Genomic DNA, 19,429 nt, shown 5'->3' with positions numbered 1-19,429 from the left:
CTAGGATCCTCTCACCATTTTGTCCTCAAAATTTGGTGTCATAGGGGTACCTTTGTGGCTCAGTTGGTTAAGTGTTTAACTCTTGATTTTGGCTCAGGTCATTATCTCATGGTTTGTGAGACTGAGCCCCACATCGGGCTCTGAACTGTCAGAGCAGTGCCTGCTTGGGATTCTCTCCCTTTTTCTCTGCTCCTCCCCTGCTCGCTTGTGTGCACTATGAATGAATGAATGAATGAATGAATGAATGAATCAATATTTGGACTGTCATAGATTCTACCTCTACAGCAGAACAATCATCTAGATTTAGGTCAAGATTAATTTAAATCATGCTGCTTATTCTCTCATGGAGATCACAGGTTTAGGTTCAGGATGGGCTTCTGGGCATCTGGGACGGTCATCAACTACCTTACAGAATTTAGGTAGAAAACTGTAGAAATTTAAGTTATTTTAACATAAAAATTATGGGCATTTTGTTGTTGTAGAGGTTTTTCCTTTTTCTTTTCATTTGGATTATTATTTGCTATATTTTTTACTAAATCATTTTTTTTTTCACATAACCCCTTAAATGGCTACTTTTGTTCTAGCTCTAAATTGTGCATTGGATTTTACTCCGAGAAATGGACAAGGGCACTGAATAGGGACAGCATTTCTCAGCTAACTTTTTAAGGCACTCCCTATTTCTCTCCCTTTTTAATCTCTGCTCACACCCCAATCCCACAATGCAGAATCCATCATTCTTCTGAAATTCTTTTCTTACCCTCCTTTAAAACAACTATTTATGCACTAATACAGTATTTGAATAATACAAGCTCAGTCTTGACTACTTCCTCCAGGCAATTTTTCAAATAAGAAAATTACCAGCATTCCTTTTAACTGGTGACATTCTTGAGTAAGATGCAAGACGTTTAAAGGTCTGTATCTTTTAAAGAACCTGCACAGTGTAAAGATGGCAAGACATCTTGAGGGCTAAAAAGGATAATGACTTGGTCCCCTCTCACTGTGCCCATGTAGTTATTGTAGATTTTTATAAACTTGTTTTATTTACTCCATTAATTCTTTTTAGTTTTTTATGGTCTTATCAGCAGATATTTAAAGTTCAGGGGAAAAGAAGGATGAATAACCCATATTTGACTATCTTTGGCCTACCTGCTAGGGTATGACTCCTGCAAAGCCTCCTTAATTGTATGTATTTTGGGGAGTCTGCAGGGGTTGTCACATGTGCTCATAAACAAGTACAATCATTTACTAATGGGCATTGGTTATTTTCTTCTCACTTGCCTCACCCAACTATTTGTTAGGCTTACTCCATCACCTGATTATTGCCGTTTCTCCAGGTGGTATGGATTACTCCTTGGCCACCATGTCTACTTTTGCTGGGGTGGATCCCATTTTGTCTGGATCCCACACTTTTGTTGACTATGTTTATCCAAATGGCTGCCAGGCCTGCTTACTTTCTGCTGGGTGTCATCCCCTACAGCTAGCTGGGTATCATCCTTTACAGCTATTACCCTAAACCAAATGTTCCACAAAGGGGTCCTTTGTTTTTATTTATTTATTTATTTATTTATTACAATTTTTTTTTTTTTTGAGAGAGAGCTTGTGTGTGTATACACATGCGCATGCTTATGAGCAAGGAAGGGACTGAGGGAGAGGAAGGGAGGGGGGGGGAGAGAGAGAGAATGAATGAATGAATGAATGAATCTTAAGCAGGTTCCACACCCAGTGTGGAGCCCAATGCAGGGCTAGATCTCACAACTGTGAGATCACGACCTGAGCTGAAATCAAGAGTCAGTTGCTTAACCTACTGAGTCATCCAGGTGCCCCCAAAGGGGTCCTTTATAAAGCAGAATGCCCCTCTCTTCCTTTGTCCTGTATTTTTTAGTGGGAAATAATATCAATACAAATCGATAATATTTATGTATCAGAGCATTTTGAGAACTAGGGCATCTTTCTCAGTGTTCCCACTCCATTGGGACTAGACATGAATCTTTGATACTGACCTACCTGGAAGACAAGTCCAGATCATAGGCTCAAACCCATACGATTCTCAGAACTTCTCCTTATGTCCAAATACAAAGGGTCACAGGCTTTGTTTGCACTTGACATTTGAAGCTCTCCATGGACCTCATTTTGCTTGTTCTCCCCCAAACTCTAATTTCTGAGTACTATAGGAGTTTCAAACTTAGTAAAAATATGGACAGTGGATCTATTGGTTTTCAAGTTAAAAGCATTCCTGCTTCTTAGAAATGGCCAATGTGAATTACAAGGAAAAATATTCTTTTCTCTCCATTTCTGCTATTAGGGAAAAGTTTTGACAAATTCTTTATTATTGAATTGACTTAAATTGGAAAAAAAAAAGCAGAGTTTCAAGTGCAGTCTTCTTTTGATATATAAGTAAAGGTGTGGCCTTTTTGGCTTTAGCTGTAAAACTTTAATTTGCATAATAAAACTTTTTTATGTATCTAATAACAGCTGAATTTCAGCCTTGTCTTTGTCTACATTGTCATAAATCCTAATTATTGGTGTCTGAATAGACACTAAATTGAAGAATGTGAATTTTTATTTTCTAGTGTAGTCTAAAAGTTGTGACCTTTGATACTTAATATCAGAAGAAATATGCTCCTGTTTCATCACATCCCTTCTTCTCTGTTCCCAGTGAAATATTAACCCATTTGCATGTCCTAATCCAAATACTTTCTCTTGTGTAGAAACTTCTCTACAGATACATGTTTTTCTTTCATAAAACCCCTATTGTACTCTGTACTTAGGAGTACAGAGTTTTATTCATTTATTCATTTCATTCATTTCACCTTGTGAAATTACTGTCTAAGGTCAGAGATTGTATGTAACATACTCCTTGTGTTTTTTTCATATAAATTTGCATAGTGCTAGACATACAGAGTAATAGCAGTAGCAGCAGCAACAACGGCAACAATAAATTAATTGAATAAAAGTGCCCTTGAGTCCCTGAGGTAGGTACTTTATTATGGCCATTTTATATCTTGGGGAACTTAGAGAAGCTATGTCAGTTTTCCAAGTTAGGTAGTAAACTGAGAAGTTAGAATAAGAAACCAGGCAGTTAGGGTCTAGAATATACTCATTAAGCTTTTTAAATGCAAGTAAATATTTATTTAATTTATTAGCTGTTTCTTTAAACCAATATTCTAGACCTCACCCATCCAAATGAGAAGGGTGCAGTTTACATATTCTAAAACAGTAAGTATTTTGGTTTTTAAAAAAGTATACCATAAAGTAATCCTGAAATGAGCCTCATAAACTAACTGAAAACAATTCCAAAGAATATGGCTTTGGAAATATTTTAAGTAATAGTAGCCTCACTAGAGTCACTCCCAAGGAGACAACGCTGCAAGATAAAGTTCAGTTGAATTGAAAAAGTTGTAATTAGCTTAATACCACTTTTTCTGTACTGCCTGCTGATAAGGAACTTCATCCTCTTTCATAGCTCTTCTACCCCATACCTACATACAGTGGCAGCCAGCTTCTGGTGACAGCTGGGCAGCTCTGGAGATTGAAAGGTCCTTTGTTCTATCTCTAACCTTTTTAAGGCACTTCAGTACACAGAAGAGAGTGAACTCAGATCAGTCCAAACATTTCTATTATTTTTATAGTCTGTTTCCTTGTTACCCTTTGCAATTGCATTTTTCTATCACTTTCTTTTTCTTTTTTTTTTTTAAAGTTTATTTATTTTTGAGATAGAGAGTGCGAGCAGGGGAGGGGCAGAGAGAGAGAGAGAGAGAGAGAGAGAGAGAGAGAGAGAGAGAAGAGAAGAGAAGAGAAGAGAAGAGAAGAGAATCCCAAGCAGGCTTCGCGCTCTCAGCTTGCGGCTCCATCTCACGAACCTCGAGATCATGACCTGAGCCGAAACCAAGAGTTGGATGCTTAACCGACTGAGCCACCCAGGCGCGTCTTCTGTCACTTTCTACCATGCATTTTAATCTACTGCCATGCCTGGGATATGCCATCCTTCTACTCAGCACTACTACCTATTCTCCCTCCCACCCTTCTAGATAGCCCAATACTATAGAGTGCTCTGGTTTCAAGCACAGATTCTGGAGCCAGTCTGCGTCTATTCAAAGTCTGCCTCAGCTAACTGCTGGCTATGTGACTTCTCAGTCCCTCAGTTTCTTCATTATAGGAGTAATAATTGTACTACTTCAAAGGGTAGCTATGAGGCTTAAATAAGTTAATATATATATAATGTTTAGAACAATGCTTTTCATGAGGTATTTAGTGAGTATTGCCTGTTGCTATCATCATCATTTTCTTTATTATCATTTAACTGGTGAAATCCTATGCATCTTTGATGCTCTGCTGACATTTCACAACTTCTCTGTAGCTTTTTCAAAGCCCCACTGTTCCAGGAAGGCTTGGCCCTTATTTTATGCTGCCATTGTTCACTCTGCTGTTTCAATATTGGCACACTGCATCTTGTTATCTGAACATGCATCTATTCCTTGATTATTAATACATTGAGGTCAAATGTAAAGGTAAAGGAAGGATGAAAGAAGTTTCTACTATGTCTAAAATTATTTGGGGTTATCACCCTTATGAATAATATGGGAAATGTTTTTAGTCACTCCTAATGTTAAAGAAGCTGGGAGCTTTTTCCTGTGTCTACAAAAGTCATAAATATTTTTCAAGCTTTCTTTGTTATTCAGAATTTTATTGGAAAGAGCAATTCTTTTGTGATCTCTGTAAAGAAGATACCAATAGTTTATGTATTTCTAATACATAGTGAACTATCCACATAGTATAGTACTGTATGTATTTCTAAGCAAACATTTGGAAGTTAAATAAATTTCTTTCAAATACTTGTAAAATGTTGACTTTTTTCTCATTCATATTGGTCTTCCTCCAATTAGTCCAAATTAATGGGGTTCTCCTTCATGAAAAAGTATCAGTAATAACCATCACTAGCTCTTGATATTAAAAATGGGAGAAATACTCCATGTACTCTTTTGTTATCTTGTTTTTGTTTTTTTTTTTTCCTAATGTAATTAGAGTAGAATACTGTATCTGGGTCTACAATGAGGTGCAGATTAACAAACTAATCTGAACATTCACTACTGTGGTTTCACACATTTACCTTTAAGTAAATATTTTTTGTAATAGTAACTATATACCATTTACTTTGCAAATTCCACTTTATTATTATTTTTTTAACATTTATTCATTTTTGAGAGACAGAGCGTGAGTGGGGGAGGGGCAGAGAATGAGACACAGAATCTGAAGCAGGCTCCAGGCTCTGAGCTGTCAGCACAGAGCCTGATGAGGGGCTCAAACTCACAGACCTCTAGATCATGACCTGAGCCTGAAGTCCGACGCTTAACTGATTGAGCCAACCAGGTGCCCTACAAATTCCACTCTAATTAGCTTGTTTGTATGTGGGAGATCATAAATATTTGCTTTGTATATTAAAAATACAATACAAAATGTGTTTATATGTAATAATTACCTAACAGATGTTTCCTTTTCTTTTTTTAAATAAATATTTTATTTATTTTTAAATTCTTAAAATTTTAAAATTTTATTTAAATCCAATTTAGTTAACATATAATAATGCAATAATGATTTCAGGAGTAGAAGTTAGTGATTCATCACCTAACATACAACACCCAGTGCTCATCACAGCAAGTGCCCTCATTAATGCCCATCACCCCTTTAGCCCATCCCCCCCCCCACGCAAAGCCCTCTAGTAACCCTGTTTATTTTCTGTATTTAAGAATCTCTTATGGTTTGCCTTCCTCTCTGTTTTTATATTATTTTTGCTTCCCTTCCCCTATGTTCATCTGTTTTGTTTCTTAAATCCCACATATGAATGAAATCATATGATATTTATCTTTCTCTGACTTATTTCACTTAGCATAATACACTACTTCCCAGATGTTTCCTTTTCTTAAAAATGTTCTTAAAATGCTTAAATATGAAATAATTCTAAATATACTCAGAGCCTTAAAAATCAAACAAGGTACTGAAGATTCAAACATATATTTTCATGTTATCACATTTCTCAATGCGATGACATACTACATTTAGGAAGAGTGTATTTTTTTTTTCCTAGAGTTTATTTCTTGATGGTTAACCAAGGGTACATTAAAATATGTTTATTCTAATGGGCCATATCTCAAATATCAGTAGTGTCAGATGATTCTATTATTTTTCTAAGAGATCTTGGTTTTATTGACAATGGAAGATAATTAGCATTTCTTTTTAATTATTTTTTAAACAGGACGGAGATTTCTTCTGCCTTCAGATGTCTTTCTGCTTGACTGAACTGCACCTGTGGTCTTTGAAGAATACCTTACACATTGGGGGTAAATGATCTCTGGATTAATTTCAGTCATTTTCAAATATAAGTTACAATGTTATAAGTAAGTACTAGCAAAGATTAGAGTTTAGATTCTTCTGCTGGAGTTGCATTATTTTTTTATACTTAATGAAAAATTGGCTAATGAAAAAAATAATTCTTTTTAGTTACTCTGAATAAGTTATTTTTTCAATTTGAGTTAGATTTTATGTTGTGAAAATTATATTGGTCTAATATTTGTTTCCGTTTAGGAGATATACACGTTCAATTTTTTCCTGGGATTGTTCCTAATGACTGACTTATATTCATAAATATTTGTAGGCTAACTAATGGTAAAGGTATTTCTATTTGATATTAAGATAACATTTCAGGGGTGCCTAGGTGGCTCAGTTGGTTAAGCATCCAACTCTGATCTCAGCTCAGGTGTTGATCTCAAGGTCATGAGTTCAAGCCCCATGTTGGGCTCTGCACTGGGCGTGAATCCTACTTAAAAAAAAAAAAAAAAGGTAATATTTCAAACATACAGCTAAGGTGTACAATTAATTATATTCATGTTCTTTGGATTTCTTTGCTCCATACTCCCAGCACCGAGCCCGACATGGGGCCTGATGTGGGCTCGACCCACAAACCCGTGAGACCATGACCTGATCCAAAATCAAGAGTCTGACACTTAACTGACTGAACCACCCAGGTGCCCCAAAAGAGAAGATTTTTTAAAAGATATTTCCTAACAATACATACTTTATCCCATAATACTAATAAGCATTGTTAAAACACACATTACTCCTGTCTTTCATCCTTAAAATTTTCATTTATTTTTTAACTTTTGTGACCTTAACAGTTTTGAAGATTTTATGCCAATTATTTTATAGGAGGCCCCTGTATTTGGATATGTTTGAAGTTTTTTTTTTTACAAATCTGAAGTTTCAGATTATATATGTTTGATGTGAATATCCCAGAAGAGGTGTTGTATTTTCAGCACATCCTAGTTGGGTGGTGTACAATTTCAATTTGTGTCTTTATTGATAATGTTTATGATCATTTGAATAAGATTGTGTCTGGTAGTATTCTCCACTGCAAAGTTACTTTTCCTTTGGAGTTAATTAGTATTTCATAGGGAGATATTTTGAGATTATGTAAATGTGTTGTTTCTTACTAAACTTTAAGTATATTTATTATTTATCTTATCCCTGTGGACTCAGGTTTCCTATTCAATGGTTTTAATCCATTACTATCATTATTTATTTTGATATTTAAATTGTTTCTGATGTGGCCAGTGGGACCCCACTCAAGCTGAGTCTATGTCTTTGTGACAGGTCCCTATCAGTATTTAAGCATTTCCATTCTTTCTGGCATAACAGAAAGATTCCCTAGCGTGCTGGAATCAGTTACTTCTCTAAGTAGCTTGGTTGCTTTTAGAGGGAAGTGGTATCTAGAAGTCAACGGTGCTTTAGGTATGCTTATTGTTATTGGAGTATCATTTTTACTAGGCTCTCAGTGGGCAGAGCCTAGGGTATGTATGTATGTACATATATTTACATCTATATTCATTTTTGTATCTATCTCTATTGAAAATCAATTCTAATCTACCAGCAGAGGGTTCATTCTAATTTTCTCCCTTTCTATATTTGTATTTCTCTTCTCTGACAGTGAGAAACCTGGGACTCCCATATCTTTTCTTACTTAATCACCCTGTATGCACTCAGTCTTCTATCTCGGTGGGCATTCCTTCCCCTATGTGGATGCCCTTCTCATTTCACATTGGTTCTGACATACCATGTTGGGCTCTTCCCATAGGTGGATGTCTTCCTCACCTAGACACCCACATTTGGCCATTGCCCCATGTGAATGTCCTTCTCACCCACCTGTGGTTCTGATACACTGTCAGCCTGACATTCTGCGTGGACACCTTCCTCATCCAGCTTAGGCTCTGATTGGGTTTTGACAGCCTACTCTGGGTCAGATGCAGAATTCGGGGTTCTTGGGGTGCCTGGCTATCTCAGAAGAGCATGTGACCCTTGATCTCCAGGTCATGAGCTGGAGCCACATATTGGCTATAGAGACTACTTAAATAAATTTTTTTTTAAAAGCTTAAAAAAAATAAAAAGAATTCAGGGGCCTTTATGGTCTTCATAGTTCTGTTCTAGAGTTATAAATATTTGGCTGCATCTAATGATGGAATATTATATGAAGACACATTGCCCATGTAAATAATGCTTATGGTTCTTAGATTTTAAAAAAGCCTACCTTTTTATTGAAAGCCTACCTTTTTATATATATTGAAAAGTATAAAGATCATAAGGGTATATTTTGAACTATCAAAAAATGAACATGCCCATAAAATCACTCAAGAAATAAAATATTATCAGTATCTTAGGAGCCCTACTTATAACCTTTCCCAGTCACCCCTTATTAAATATTTTTAATCTAAATAATAGAAGTAAACTTCATTCTTTAAAATTATATGTCTCTGTGCGCATGGCTGGCTCAGTCAAAAGAGCAGTCTCTTGACCTCAGGGTTGTAAGTTCGAGCCCCATGTTGGGTGTAGAGATTACTAAAAAATAAAATCTTAAAAAAAAATTATGTGTTCCAATTAGTGGCATGGTAAATAGAATGGAGCTTTAATAAGTACACAGGATTGAATATTTTTAACAACTCTATTTAAAAAATTGGCTATAGCTGTAATACCTCTTTTGAAAGTTTCATTTAGTTTGAGAAAGTTTGGAGCAGTCAGTCACTAGGGGGCAGCCTGTACTGCTTCCACTTCTTCAGAAACCGTTGCATTCTTTTGTTAGTAACTAGAATTATTTTGCATGGAGGGAAACAAACGTTAATTCAAAGGAAAAAGATTTCACTATTCACATATAGGAACAAAATGGACACAGTTATTTTGTTTTCCTGTAATTCAGTTGCAAAGACAGAGTCCTTGGTTAAATCACTCTAGGAAGCCTTGCTTTGCTTTTTAGTCCCAGGAGAACATCTGAATTTGAATGCATTTGGGAGGTTTTTTGAATCTAAACAAGCTTCAGGTAACTTACCCATGCTTTCCTCTAATTTTCTTTTTCTCCTGCAAATTTCCCCCAAGCACTGTACTAGATTCAAGCTAAACTGGAGAAAAGCAAGCAACAACTCAGCATCCAACAGGGCATTTCCATCCACTAATTTCATATGGTGTTGCTTAGTGGCAGTTCCTTTTGGTAGCACCCTGTGAAAAATATCAGAGGAAGTGTGAAAGAGAAAAGTTGGTCTTATTTGATTTCAGTTTTTTACTGCTCCTTTCCTCATGCCCTTCCAGTTTTGTGTAAATCTTTTCTAATTAGATTGATAAACCTTCCAGTTCCCACATATCCCTGGAATAGATGAACGCATATACTTTTGATCTTATTTATTTCTAGTAACATAAAAAGATGGTTTATGTCCTCCTTCCTGCCTACCCACTCCCAACCCCAATCCTGACATATATATAGCATGGTTTGGCTTCTTATTTCCCAGAACTTTTTATCACAATCTAATGTTATTTCTTCTTTTCTATAGATAGAGACATAGGGATCTACCAGTATTATGACAAGAAAGACCCAGCAGGTAAAGTATCTATTCTATACAACTAATTTTTATAAATGAAATATTTTAAACTGTAAAATACTGACCATTAAAAAAAACCCTTTTTTGAGCATTAGGTAAATTCTAAAATTAAAAAAAAGTCATTTTAGTCCTTTAGAAAAATGTTGAGGTTGATATCTGTTCTGTATAAAATAAAGCAATATTGAGAAAATGCTGTAGAAGAACATGAAAATGTTCATTTTACTGCCGATCCGACTGATAACTGGACAGTCTATTCACGTTTATTTATCAGTGTCCCAGTAGAGGGCATTGTTAATGCGTGGGTCCCACTGGTGCTGGCCTCCCGGATCCTCACCTGATATCTGAAATAGGCATTTCTGAGTGAATGATCAATTTTCTTTATCTGATTAATCCTGTTAATCCCAGAAGTTTCATGATGGGCCAAAAGGTCTCTCTAGCTAGTTACTTCCTGTTTTGGTCTCTGTTGAAGTGGTGCTGGGGTGGGCATCCTGTATGCTTAGCTTGGTGGTTAATAGGCTAGCTTCATGGTTCTGATGACAGACTGAAGCAGCTTCTATTCTGGACTCCGTTGCAGTTCTCTTCCCTATCTGATGAGATTGTGAGCTCAGGATATTGGCCCACCTGTTGTGTGATGTAAGCCTTTGCACTACAAATTTAAGAAATACCTCTATGAAATGAAAACATCCACTTTATGGCATTTTTTCACCTGCCTCTTAAAAATTTAACATAACTCATTAATCTCAACAACGTGCATAATATACATTATATATGTGCATTTCAAAATACAAAGTATTAAAATTAAAATAACTTCCATTTTTATTTTCTTCCTTCTCTCTTCTGCCACAGTATCAGTGACAGAGCATGGTGACTTAGAAGAAAAGCATAAGCTGGCAGAATGTAAGCTTACTTTATATTTTTTTGTAATTATTATAAAACTGGAGTTTTAATATCCCTGAAGATTCAGTCTTAAAAAATTTTTTAAGCTTTCTGTACAAGTAGGAAATGTTACTCCTTCCAAATTTCTTTAATTATAAATTCCCATTGTTGAGGTATATAAACATGAGAATTATATTTCTTAGGCACTTCTAATTCAGACCATTGAAATCTCTGTCTAGTTTTGAACAAGATCTATGCTTGTGTGAACATAAACTTTCTTAACCATATTTATATCATTTATTATATTTAAAGTAAGTATATTATATTTAAATTTTGATAATGTTTTATTATACATACCATGCCTAAATGATTAATACATTTTACCCATTTTAAGAAAATAAAATTTGTAAAAAAGAACGAAAATTTGTAATGATTAATATTAGCATTTTATTCTTTCTAGCCTTATCTGTTCTCAGGTATATAAATACATTATATATGTAATTTGGCTACAATGAAATATGGCTTTGATGAGTGAAATTAAATATAATTTAAGTTTTATATATAATACAGGTAGAGCTGAAAATCCTACTTGTTCCCTTGTTTTAAATGGTCAAGCTGACATTTAATTTTTTAAATGCTGTATTAGTAGCTGCAACATCAATTTAAAACCTTGTACATATGCTCTATACATCATACATTATGTTTATAGAATGAAATTAATTTTCTGAAATAAGATACATAGTAATTCTGTAAAATTTAAATGACTACATATACTATATACACTACATATTATAGGAGGACGCATACAGAACATATGCACATATGTATAACTCTTATTTAGAATTATTATTTAGGAGAACTCAAAGATGAATTTATTTTCCTGATGAAACAGGTATCATTATAATGATTTAACATGTTGTTCTTTTAAGTAAACTATTTTTAGTTTGTCTTACGCTAACATTGAGTTTCTACTAAAGAATAATTTTATCTTTTAATTAAATGCATTTAAAGCAAAAAAAGGCTTATCATTATTGAATTGTGGTATAGCTTTTAAAGAGGATCATTTTAAATAAAAATGTCAATAGGTGATGTTTACTTTAAAATTTGTATTCTGTGCATCATATTTTGTGTTATATTTCTTCCCTTAATATATTCATTCACTCAGGAATTTTTAGGTTTGAGAAGGCTACTTGAAATTTCTTTTGGATTGAACTTTTAATTATTCATGTGAAAAAGTTACTTCTCTGGCAAAGAGTTGGTCATTTACAATTAGGTACTAGATTCACAGGACAAGGAAACTTTCCCAGGGATTCTCTGAACCACGTTGGTTGTCATCATAAAATTATGATCACCGAGATTGTTTTGTGGTAAAAATCCTGTTCCTATGACAAAGCTTTTGAAAAGACTGTTATTTGATGATGGAAATGAAGCCCACTTCCTCTCAATTAAGGAGGTGTTTTATTTTAATCCTCCCAAGGCACACTGCTCAGCAGTGTTTCCTTTTTAAATCATGTTTAACTAACTGTAGTACATGTTTCATTTGCCAGCACGAGATTATCCATGGACACTCAAAAATAGACGCCCAGAAAAACTTCGAGACTCACTCAAGGAGTTGGAGGTATCTTTCCAAAAGTTTCAAAAATGGCAACAAACAAATCTATTTTAAAACATCTTTCAACAGCTTTAATTTTCATAAAGGATCAACTCTCCTAGTGATGATAGCTTTGCTTTTGTCTAGTGAGGAGTTCCAAAACAGTTGCATCTTTGTGTGGCATGCTGATCTTTTTTTTGTTTTGTTTTGTTTTGTTTTGTTTTGGACTTTTGCTTTTTTGGGTTTTTTTTGCTTGCGAATCAGAAACACTTTAACTGATAACAACAGTGTGTATAGCCAACTACGTTGTCTCTTTTTCTGTTTCCTTCAGGAGCTGATGCAAAACAGTCACTGTGTGCTGAGCAAATGGAAGAACAAATATGTCTGTCAGGTAAAATGGTTTGACGTGATTTTGCAGTGTTTAACCAGTGGAGCTGAAAACTATGCAGTAATTGGTATTCTTGTGTTATGATAGGTAATGGACAAAACCTTTTTAAGAGGGGATATTTCATAGTTTGAATTCTAGTCATTCTAGAACTAACATTAGACAGATTGACACAGGCCACCAGGCTGCCTCATTAGTCAGTATAGTTGTACTGACACTATAAATGCTAATAAAAATCTTTTTGGATGGTATATTTTGTTTGGATTTATCTGAATGTTATATTAGATGTTTACTGGCATAGATTTAATCATATTTTTGAATGAAGATAAAACCATAGGGCAGAAGGTTTTTTGGCCTATCACTCTAGCAGGCATTTGTGAGTACGATGCTTATGGAAGTCAACAAGTGGACTGGAGTTAGACCTAACATAACAAGATATTTGCTCTTATTTTTTGAACCCTCTAAGTTGTGCTGTTTAATATCATAGCTACCAGTTACTGTGGCTATTTAAAAATAAATTGAGGGGAGCCTGGGTGGCTCGGTCAGTTAAGCGTCCGACTTTGTCTCAGGTCATGATCTCATGGTCCGTGAGTTAGAGCCCCGCGTCGGGCTCTGTGCTGACAGCTCAGAGCCTGGAGTCTGTTTCAGATTCTGTGTCTCCCTCTCTCTCTGCCCCTCCCCTGTTCATGCTCTGTCTCTCTCTGTCTCAAAAATAAATAAATGTTAAAAAAAAAAATTAAAAAAATAAATAAAAATAAATTGAAACTAATTAGAATTAAATTAAAGTTGGACTACCCATATTTTAAGTGCTCAGTAGCCACATATATCATATGGACAATATAGATACAGAATATTTCCATTACAGAAAGTTCTGTTAGCACAGTTTGGGCCTAGACGACAGGAGCTACATCTTGAATGGGTCTAGATTCAGGACATAATAATTAGTGACCTTGGATCACAAAATAATGGACAAATTCCTCAACTTTGTTTATACACTTAAGAAATACCAGTTGCCTAGAAAAATTAGACTTGTTTATGATTAAAAGAATCATTAAGTTATATTCTAGTCATACATGTAATTGAAGTTACATGAGTACTACTACTAATTATAACTTTTATGGAATTGAATATCCTGTGTGGATTTAAATACTGACTTGTTTATAATGTGATTTATTTTAGTTCTGACTACTCTTGTTTGAGGTTTAGGCCCATGGCTGTATCCATAAATCTACAACACTGAATTTATGGTTATTAGGAACATATCTTAACTGAATATTTGAATATGGGCTATCATTTCAGTGGAGTCTAGTTTTTCCTCATTTTTTGTTTAAACTAGTCTACTTTTATTCATGAAGGTAACTATTTGGTTACCTCCTCAAATGGCATGAATTATTATTTTCCAGAGCATGTTTGCTAGGCTGAATTAATATTATTAGAAGCATAATACTTTTTAAATTTGATTTAGGAATGTATTCAAAGGGTGAAATTACGTAAAAACTCATAATTCGTTTTCACTAAACTTTTAATCAGACTTTAAGACTTGAATACAAAATATGCTCCAGAAAGTTTTAAACTTAGTACAACTCAAATTGTGCTTCTCAATGCCATTACTCACCTTAAAAGCAGGCTCAAAATTATTTGACTGGAGGGCAAGCCTACTACCTATAGTAAGAGGTGTGTCTTGTGGCCTCACCCTTACCATCGCACAGGGTAAGTTGGAACATGTCAGGCATCTTAAAATATGCAGTGAGGCATCCCAATAGGCAATCCTTTTTAAATAGACGTTATTGCATTTTAATTTTTAAGCAACTTTGTGTGTTTTGTATATAGGTGGAATCAGGAGAAGGACATCCCTCACTATTGAATTAATTCAATGCAGAAAAGGAATTTTCATGATAGAATATATATAAACTTTTGTAATTTACATCAAACTGACAATAGTGGTTTCTTAGGCTGTTGTACCAATGGGTCACTTTTAATATTTCCAATGGAATTTATCCTTCTTTATGTTCTGTCATATTTTGTGGTTTATTTGTGTGATTGGTAAGTTAAAATAGTCCTTTTAATACCAGCACATTCTTGATATGATGATTTATTTTAGTAAGATAACTTGACCTCCACCCTGCCCACTAGTCCAGATTGGTCCCCACATCTTTAGGGCCTTTGAGAGACCTCCTAACATTATCTGTCCTCTTCCTCAGTTTCTAAACAAGACTGTGAGCTAAGTCTTCTAAAAATACGTGTATGTGTGTTATCCTAAAGATCTCTTATATTACAGTAAGTTAAAAATTTTGTGTTCAAGCTAAATTTTTAAAAGGATCCCCTTAACCTTTTATTAGTTGCAAAATAAGTGCTCCCCAAGCTACTCTAGGGTCCTCCTTTTTGTGTATTATCCAGTGTGGCGGCTCTAAAGATAACATGTGCTTAAATTTCTATTAGTAGTTTTCTCCATATATTTAGCCCTAAGATGGCAACAGTTGACCACGACATATTCTTAAAGAAGGGATGAAAAAACTCCCTCAATACCTTGGTGTTAATAAAGTTGAACTCTCAGTCTTTGACTGTGGCCACACCTCAACTGATATAAATTTTTTACCCCCCAAAATGGCAAATTTAAGACTTATAGAATTTATCTTGGTTTTCTTCTTTTTAAGGGATCCTTATTTCTTCAGAAGGTCCAATTGTTTGGAAATTAGCAGGGCAACTACAGAAACATAAAGTATTTCAGAGGATACAGTTTGAGCTTGGATTTTCCCCTCTATTGAATAATGAGATTTTATAGTTGTCATAAAAACCAACACTTAGTTCATGTTGTTGATCCAGTGACCTGTAAATTGTACCATTTAAAAATAATTCCCTCCACTTGCAAATTCAAATCGGTTTATAAATCAAGACTTACCTATATGTATGTCTGTAGGAAAATTGTTTTTTAAAGTTGGTTTTTCAAACTAGGCCTATTCCTAGTTTGAAATGCATTTAAAAGTATGAGATGTAATTTATAGTTTTAGTTTTACTAGCTATCAAAATATTTCTCTCTTTTTTGGGGGCTGTCTTCTAAAATCATTTTATTTTAAGAAAGTGTTTAATAATTTCCAGCTTTGAATTTTTCTTTTTTTAAAAAAAATTTTAATGTTTATTTTAGAGAGAGACAGAGACAGAGCATGAGCCGGGCAGGGGCAGAGGAAGAGAGGGAGACACAGAATCCAAAGCAGGCTCTAGGCCCTGGGCTGTCAACACAGAGCCCAACACGGGCCTCGAACTCACGAACCGTGAGATCATGCCCTCAGCCGAAGTCAGACACTTAACTGTCTGAGCCACCCGAGTGCCCCTCCAGCTTTGAATTTCTTAAACTATTTTACAAACTGTTCATTTTACAAATATTTTACAAAGGGAATGATAGTTTCAGCATTGAGTGACTATTAAATTGTGTACCACTATAGTGGAATTTTTCAGTTCTTTAAATTATTGTGAGTCAAGTCACATTCATATTTGCAGGTTATTGCATAATTATTTAAAAGCAGTGTTATTAAGATAGATGTAAACTCACACATGTTGATTTTAGATTAAATTATTTGAATCGTGTATGTACAATCAACTACAAAAATATACAATATAGTCAGCTCTACCCTGATTTCTTTCTATAGCAGTTCTGCATTTCCAGGTACAATTTTAAAATGCCAAGAAAAGATAATTTTCTTTTTTTAGTTCTTGTAATGAATTACTTGCCATGCTATGTAGAAATACAAATTATTTTCTAAACCTATCACAGATAGATTGTGAGTTTATGGAACTCATTTTATCATAATTTTCTCAGTTATAGAATTGATAGCATCATTACCTGATCTTTCCTTTCATCCGATTGTATGAAAATCAGTTTGGTTTTCTCATAAAATAACAGTTGGCAAACCATGATGACTTTAAATTACAACTATTAGAAACAGCATATTACTTATATAAAACTTATCACACAATATTTATTGACTGCCACCATTATGGGATGCACTAAGGAAGTGTAAGATGCGGGCTGAGTCCTCAGTATAACCTAGTCAAGGAATATAGACACATGAAATCACTAAGACACTGATGAGTGCTAAGTTGTAGGATACCAAGTAAAAAGATAGTAAAGTTTAGAGGAAAGTAAAGTTTAGTAAAAAGATAGTAAGAGTTTAGAGAGAAGGCATAGAGATTAGCCTGGGAGTGAGATGTAGGATAAAACAGGAAAATTAGAGGCAGTCTGTATAAAGAACAAATGAGATGGGATAATTATTTTCTGGAAGCACCATGCCAAGGTGTTTCTGGACTTGAAGATGCTAAGCACAATACTCAGTAGAAGTGAGGTGGCTAGACTGAGAATAAGGGGATTAAGTGAGAGTCTATATCTGGAATGATGAGATCTTCCTCAGCTCTTTCCCCTCTCTAGCAGCTAGGTATATGTCTCTGTGTAACCTGTTTAAAGGATCCTTCTCTGAAAAAAATATATTTTCCTTCCCTCCCTCCCCTCTCCTGCTGGCCCAGAGCAAAGGATACAAGTAACAAATTTGGTAGTTTCCTTTGAAAAGGTAGGTGTGCCAACCAATCTCCTTACAGTGGAGTTATAAGTTAATAAACCTGCCAATGCATAACAAGCTCCCAATAAATTTTTAAAGAGATTTACTTTTAAATATAACCAGAGAGCTACAGATTATGATGCTTTTGAGGGAATTCTCCATCTGTAAATCTAAGATCTAGGAGTTTGAGTCTAAAACAAACAAAAGATAAAGAATCAGGGACAATGCAATAAACAGAAGTAAATTTGGGAATTTAAAATTAATACCCACAGAGATGTAAGAGGAGATGTTGCATCTTTGAAACAAGAATAGGAAGCTATTTTTAAGAAAGGGATATTTGGGAAAAGGGGAAGGAGCTCTTGGGAACTAAAAATATGACAGCAGGGGCACCTGGGTGGCCTAGTCGGTTGAGTGTCTGACTCTTGATTTCAGCTCAAGTCATGTTCTCACAGTTTGTGAGATCGAGCCCTGCGTCAGGCAGTGTAGAGCTTGTTTGGGATTCTCTCTCCCTCTTTACCTCTCTCTCTGCCCTTCCCCTGCTTGCATGCACTCTCTCGAAATAAACATTAATTAAACAAAATATGACAGCATAAATAGAAAAAAATACTAGAAGGATTGAAAAATTAAGTTGAAATGTCTCTCTAGCACGACCACAATGACAAAAGGACATTTTGGTGAACAGTAGGCAACAGAAGATAAGGAAATTAGAGTATTAGGCCGGAAGGTTTAATATGTAAATGATTAACAGGAAACAGAAGGGAAGAAACAAAAAAATGATAGAAGAAAAATTCCAAGAACTGGAAGGTGCTTATTTCCAGTGTGAAAGAACTCAGTGACTGAAAAAAGATCAATATTAGAGGCCTATTTTGTGAATTTTAGAAAACCAAAGATGAAGAGAAGATCCAAAAAGCTTTCAGAGGAGAAAAGAAAATAAGATACGTACAGAGGAATGGGAATCAGACTTGCCAGCAACAACACAAAGACAAAACAGTGGGATGATGCTTTCAAAATTGTGAAGGGAAGAGATTTTTTAGCCTAGAGTTCTATGTGTAGAATTCTGAATTGTCTTTCAAGCAGGGACATTTCCAGACTTGTTAGCTCTCAAAAAAATTTACCTACCGGGTACTTTTCTCAGGAAGTTATTGGAAGGTGTGCTATTCTAAAGCAACAGAACAAACCAAGAAACAAGACTTCTCAGGAAACGGAAGATCTTACATAAGAAAGAAGTGAAGAGAGGGTCCCTGGGCGGCTCAGTCAATTTAGCAGCCGACTCTTGATTTCGGCTCAGGTCATGATCTCATGGTTCATGGGTTCGAGCCCCACATAGGGCTCTGCGCTGACAGTGTGGGGCCTGCTTGGAGTTCTCTCTCTCCCCCTTCTCTCTGCGCCTACCCCACTTGCATTCTCTCTCGAAATAAATAAATAAATAAACTTAAAAAAGAAAAAAAAAAGAAGTGAAGAGTAATCTTTAGGATGATAACTGTGCCTTAGACCTAGAGAGCAACTATTCCAAATTGGGGCAGGGGACAGAAGGTTCTACTAGGAATCTTGGAATGAGGGAAGAAAAGGAACTGATAAATCTAATATCTGTATCTGATCTGATATAAAATTTTAAAGAATAATGGATAAGAGATAAAAGATACAAGAGAATTAAATCTTGATTCATGATAATAAGCAATCAATAGGTAGTGACTAAATAAAGAAATAACATATGGAAGACATTACTAATTGCTTGCCTAATATCTATTTTTCTTTATGAACAGACACTGTTGTTCCCAGTGGCAATGTGACCAGTTTAAAGTACTCAGTTACCCTGTTCCCCATGAAGTTGGAGGTGGCCATATGAAGTAGCTCTGGCCAAAGTAAGCAGAGGTCACCAGTAGGATCTACATGAAAACTTATTAAAGGGGCCAGACTCAATTGTGAGGTGCCTTTTCAGCTTCTGTTCTTGGATTTCTTCTAGTCTGGATCTGAGATATGCCAGAGGGGCAGGGGTCTGCTTTTGACCATTTTTTTTTTCACTCAAGTGAAATATATATATATATATATATATATTTATATATATTATATATTATTTATATATAATTATTATTTATAATTATATTTATATATATATATA

The 19,429-nt window shown here is 35.0% G+C and overlaps 1 protein-coding gene across 6 annotated transcripts in view; it reads left to right on the top strand.

The window, feature by feature from the left end:
- The window catches only part of WDPCP (WD repeat containing planar cell polarity effector), a 381,742-nt gene that overhangs the window by 81,626 nt on the left and 280,687 nt on the right, over positions 1-19,429 (top strand). For 5 of the 6 annotated variants that reach the window (XM_049650302.1, XM_049650299.1, XM_049650297.1 and 2 more), the window contains exons 2-6: positions 6,251-6,335; positions 9,864-9,911; positions 10,758-10,808; positions 12,335-12,405; positions 12,710-12,769. In XM_049650302.1, coding sequence (XP_049506259.1) covers positions 6,251-6,335; positions 9,864-9,911; positions 10,758-10,808; positions 12,335-12,405; positions 12,710-12,769 — 315 coding nt within the window. Of the gene's footprint in view, positions 1-6,250; positions 6,336-9,863; positions 9,912-10,757; positions 10,809-12,334; positions 12,406-12,709; positions 12,770-19,429 lie in introns of those variants that run through there. The other variant, XM_049650301.1, reaches the window with a different exon arrangement.

Source organism: Panthera uncia (assembly GCF_023721935.1).
Source record: "Panthera uncia isolate 11264 chromosome A3 unlocalized genomic scaffold, Puncia_PCG_1.0 HiC_scaffold_11, whole genome shotgun sequence".
Taxonomy (NCBI): Eukaryota; Metazoa; Chordata; class Mammalia; order Carnivora; family Felidae; genus Panthera; species Panthera uncia.
The sequence above is the reverse complement of the archived record's forward strand: the minus strand, read 5'-3'. Positions and strand labels throughout refer to the sequence as shown.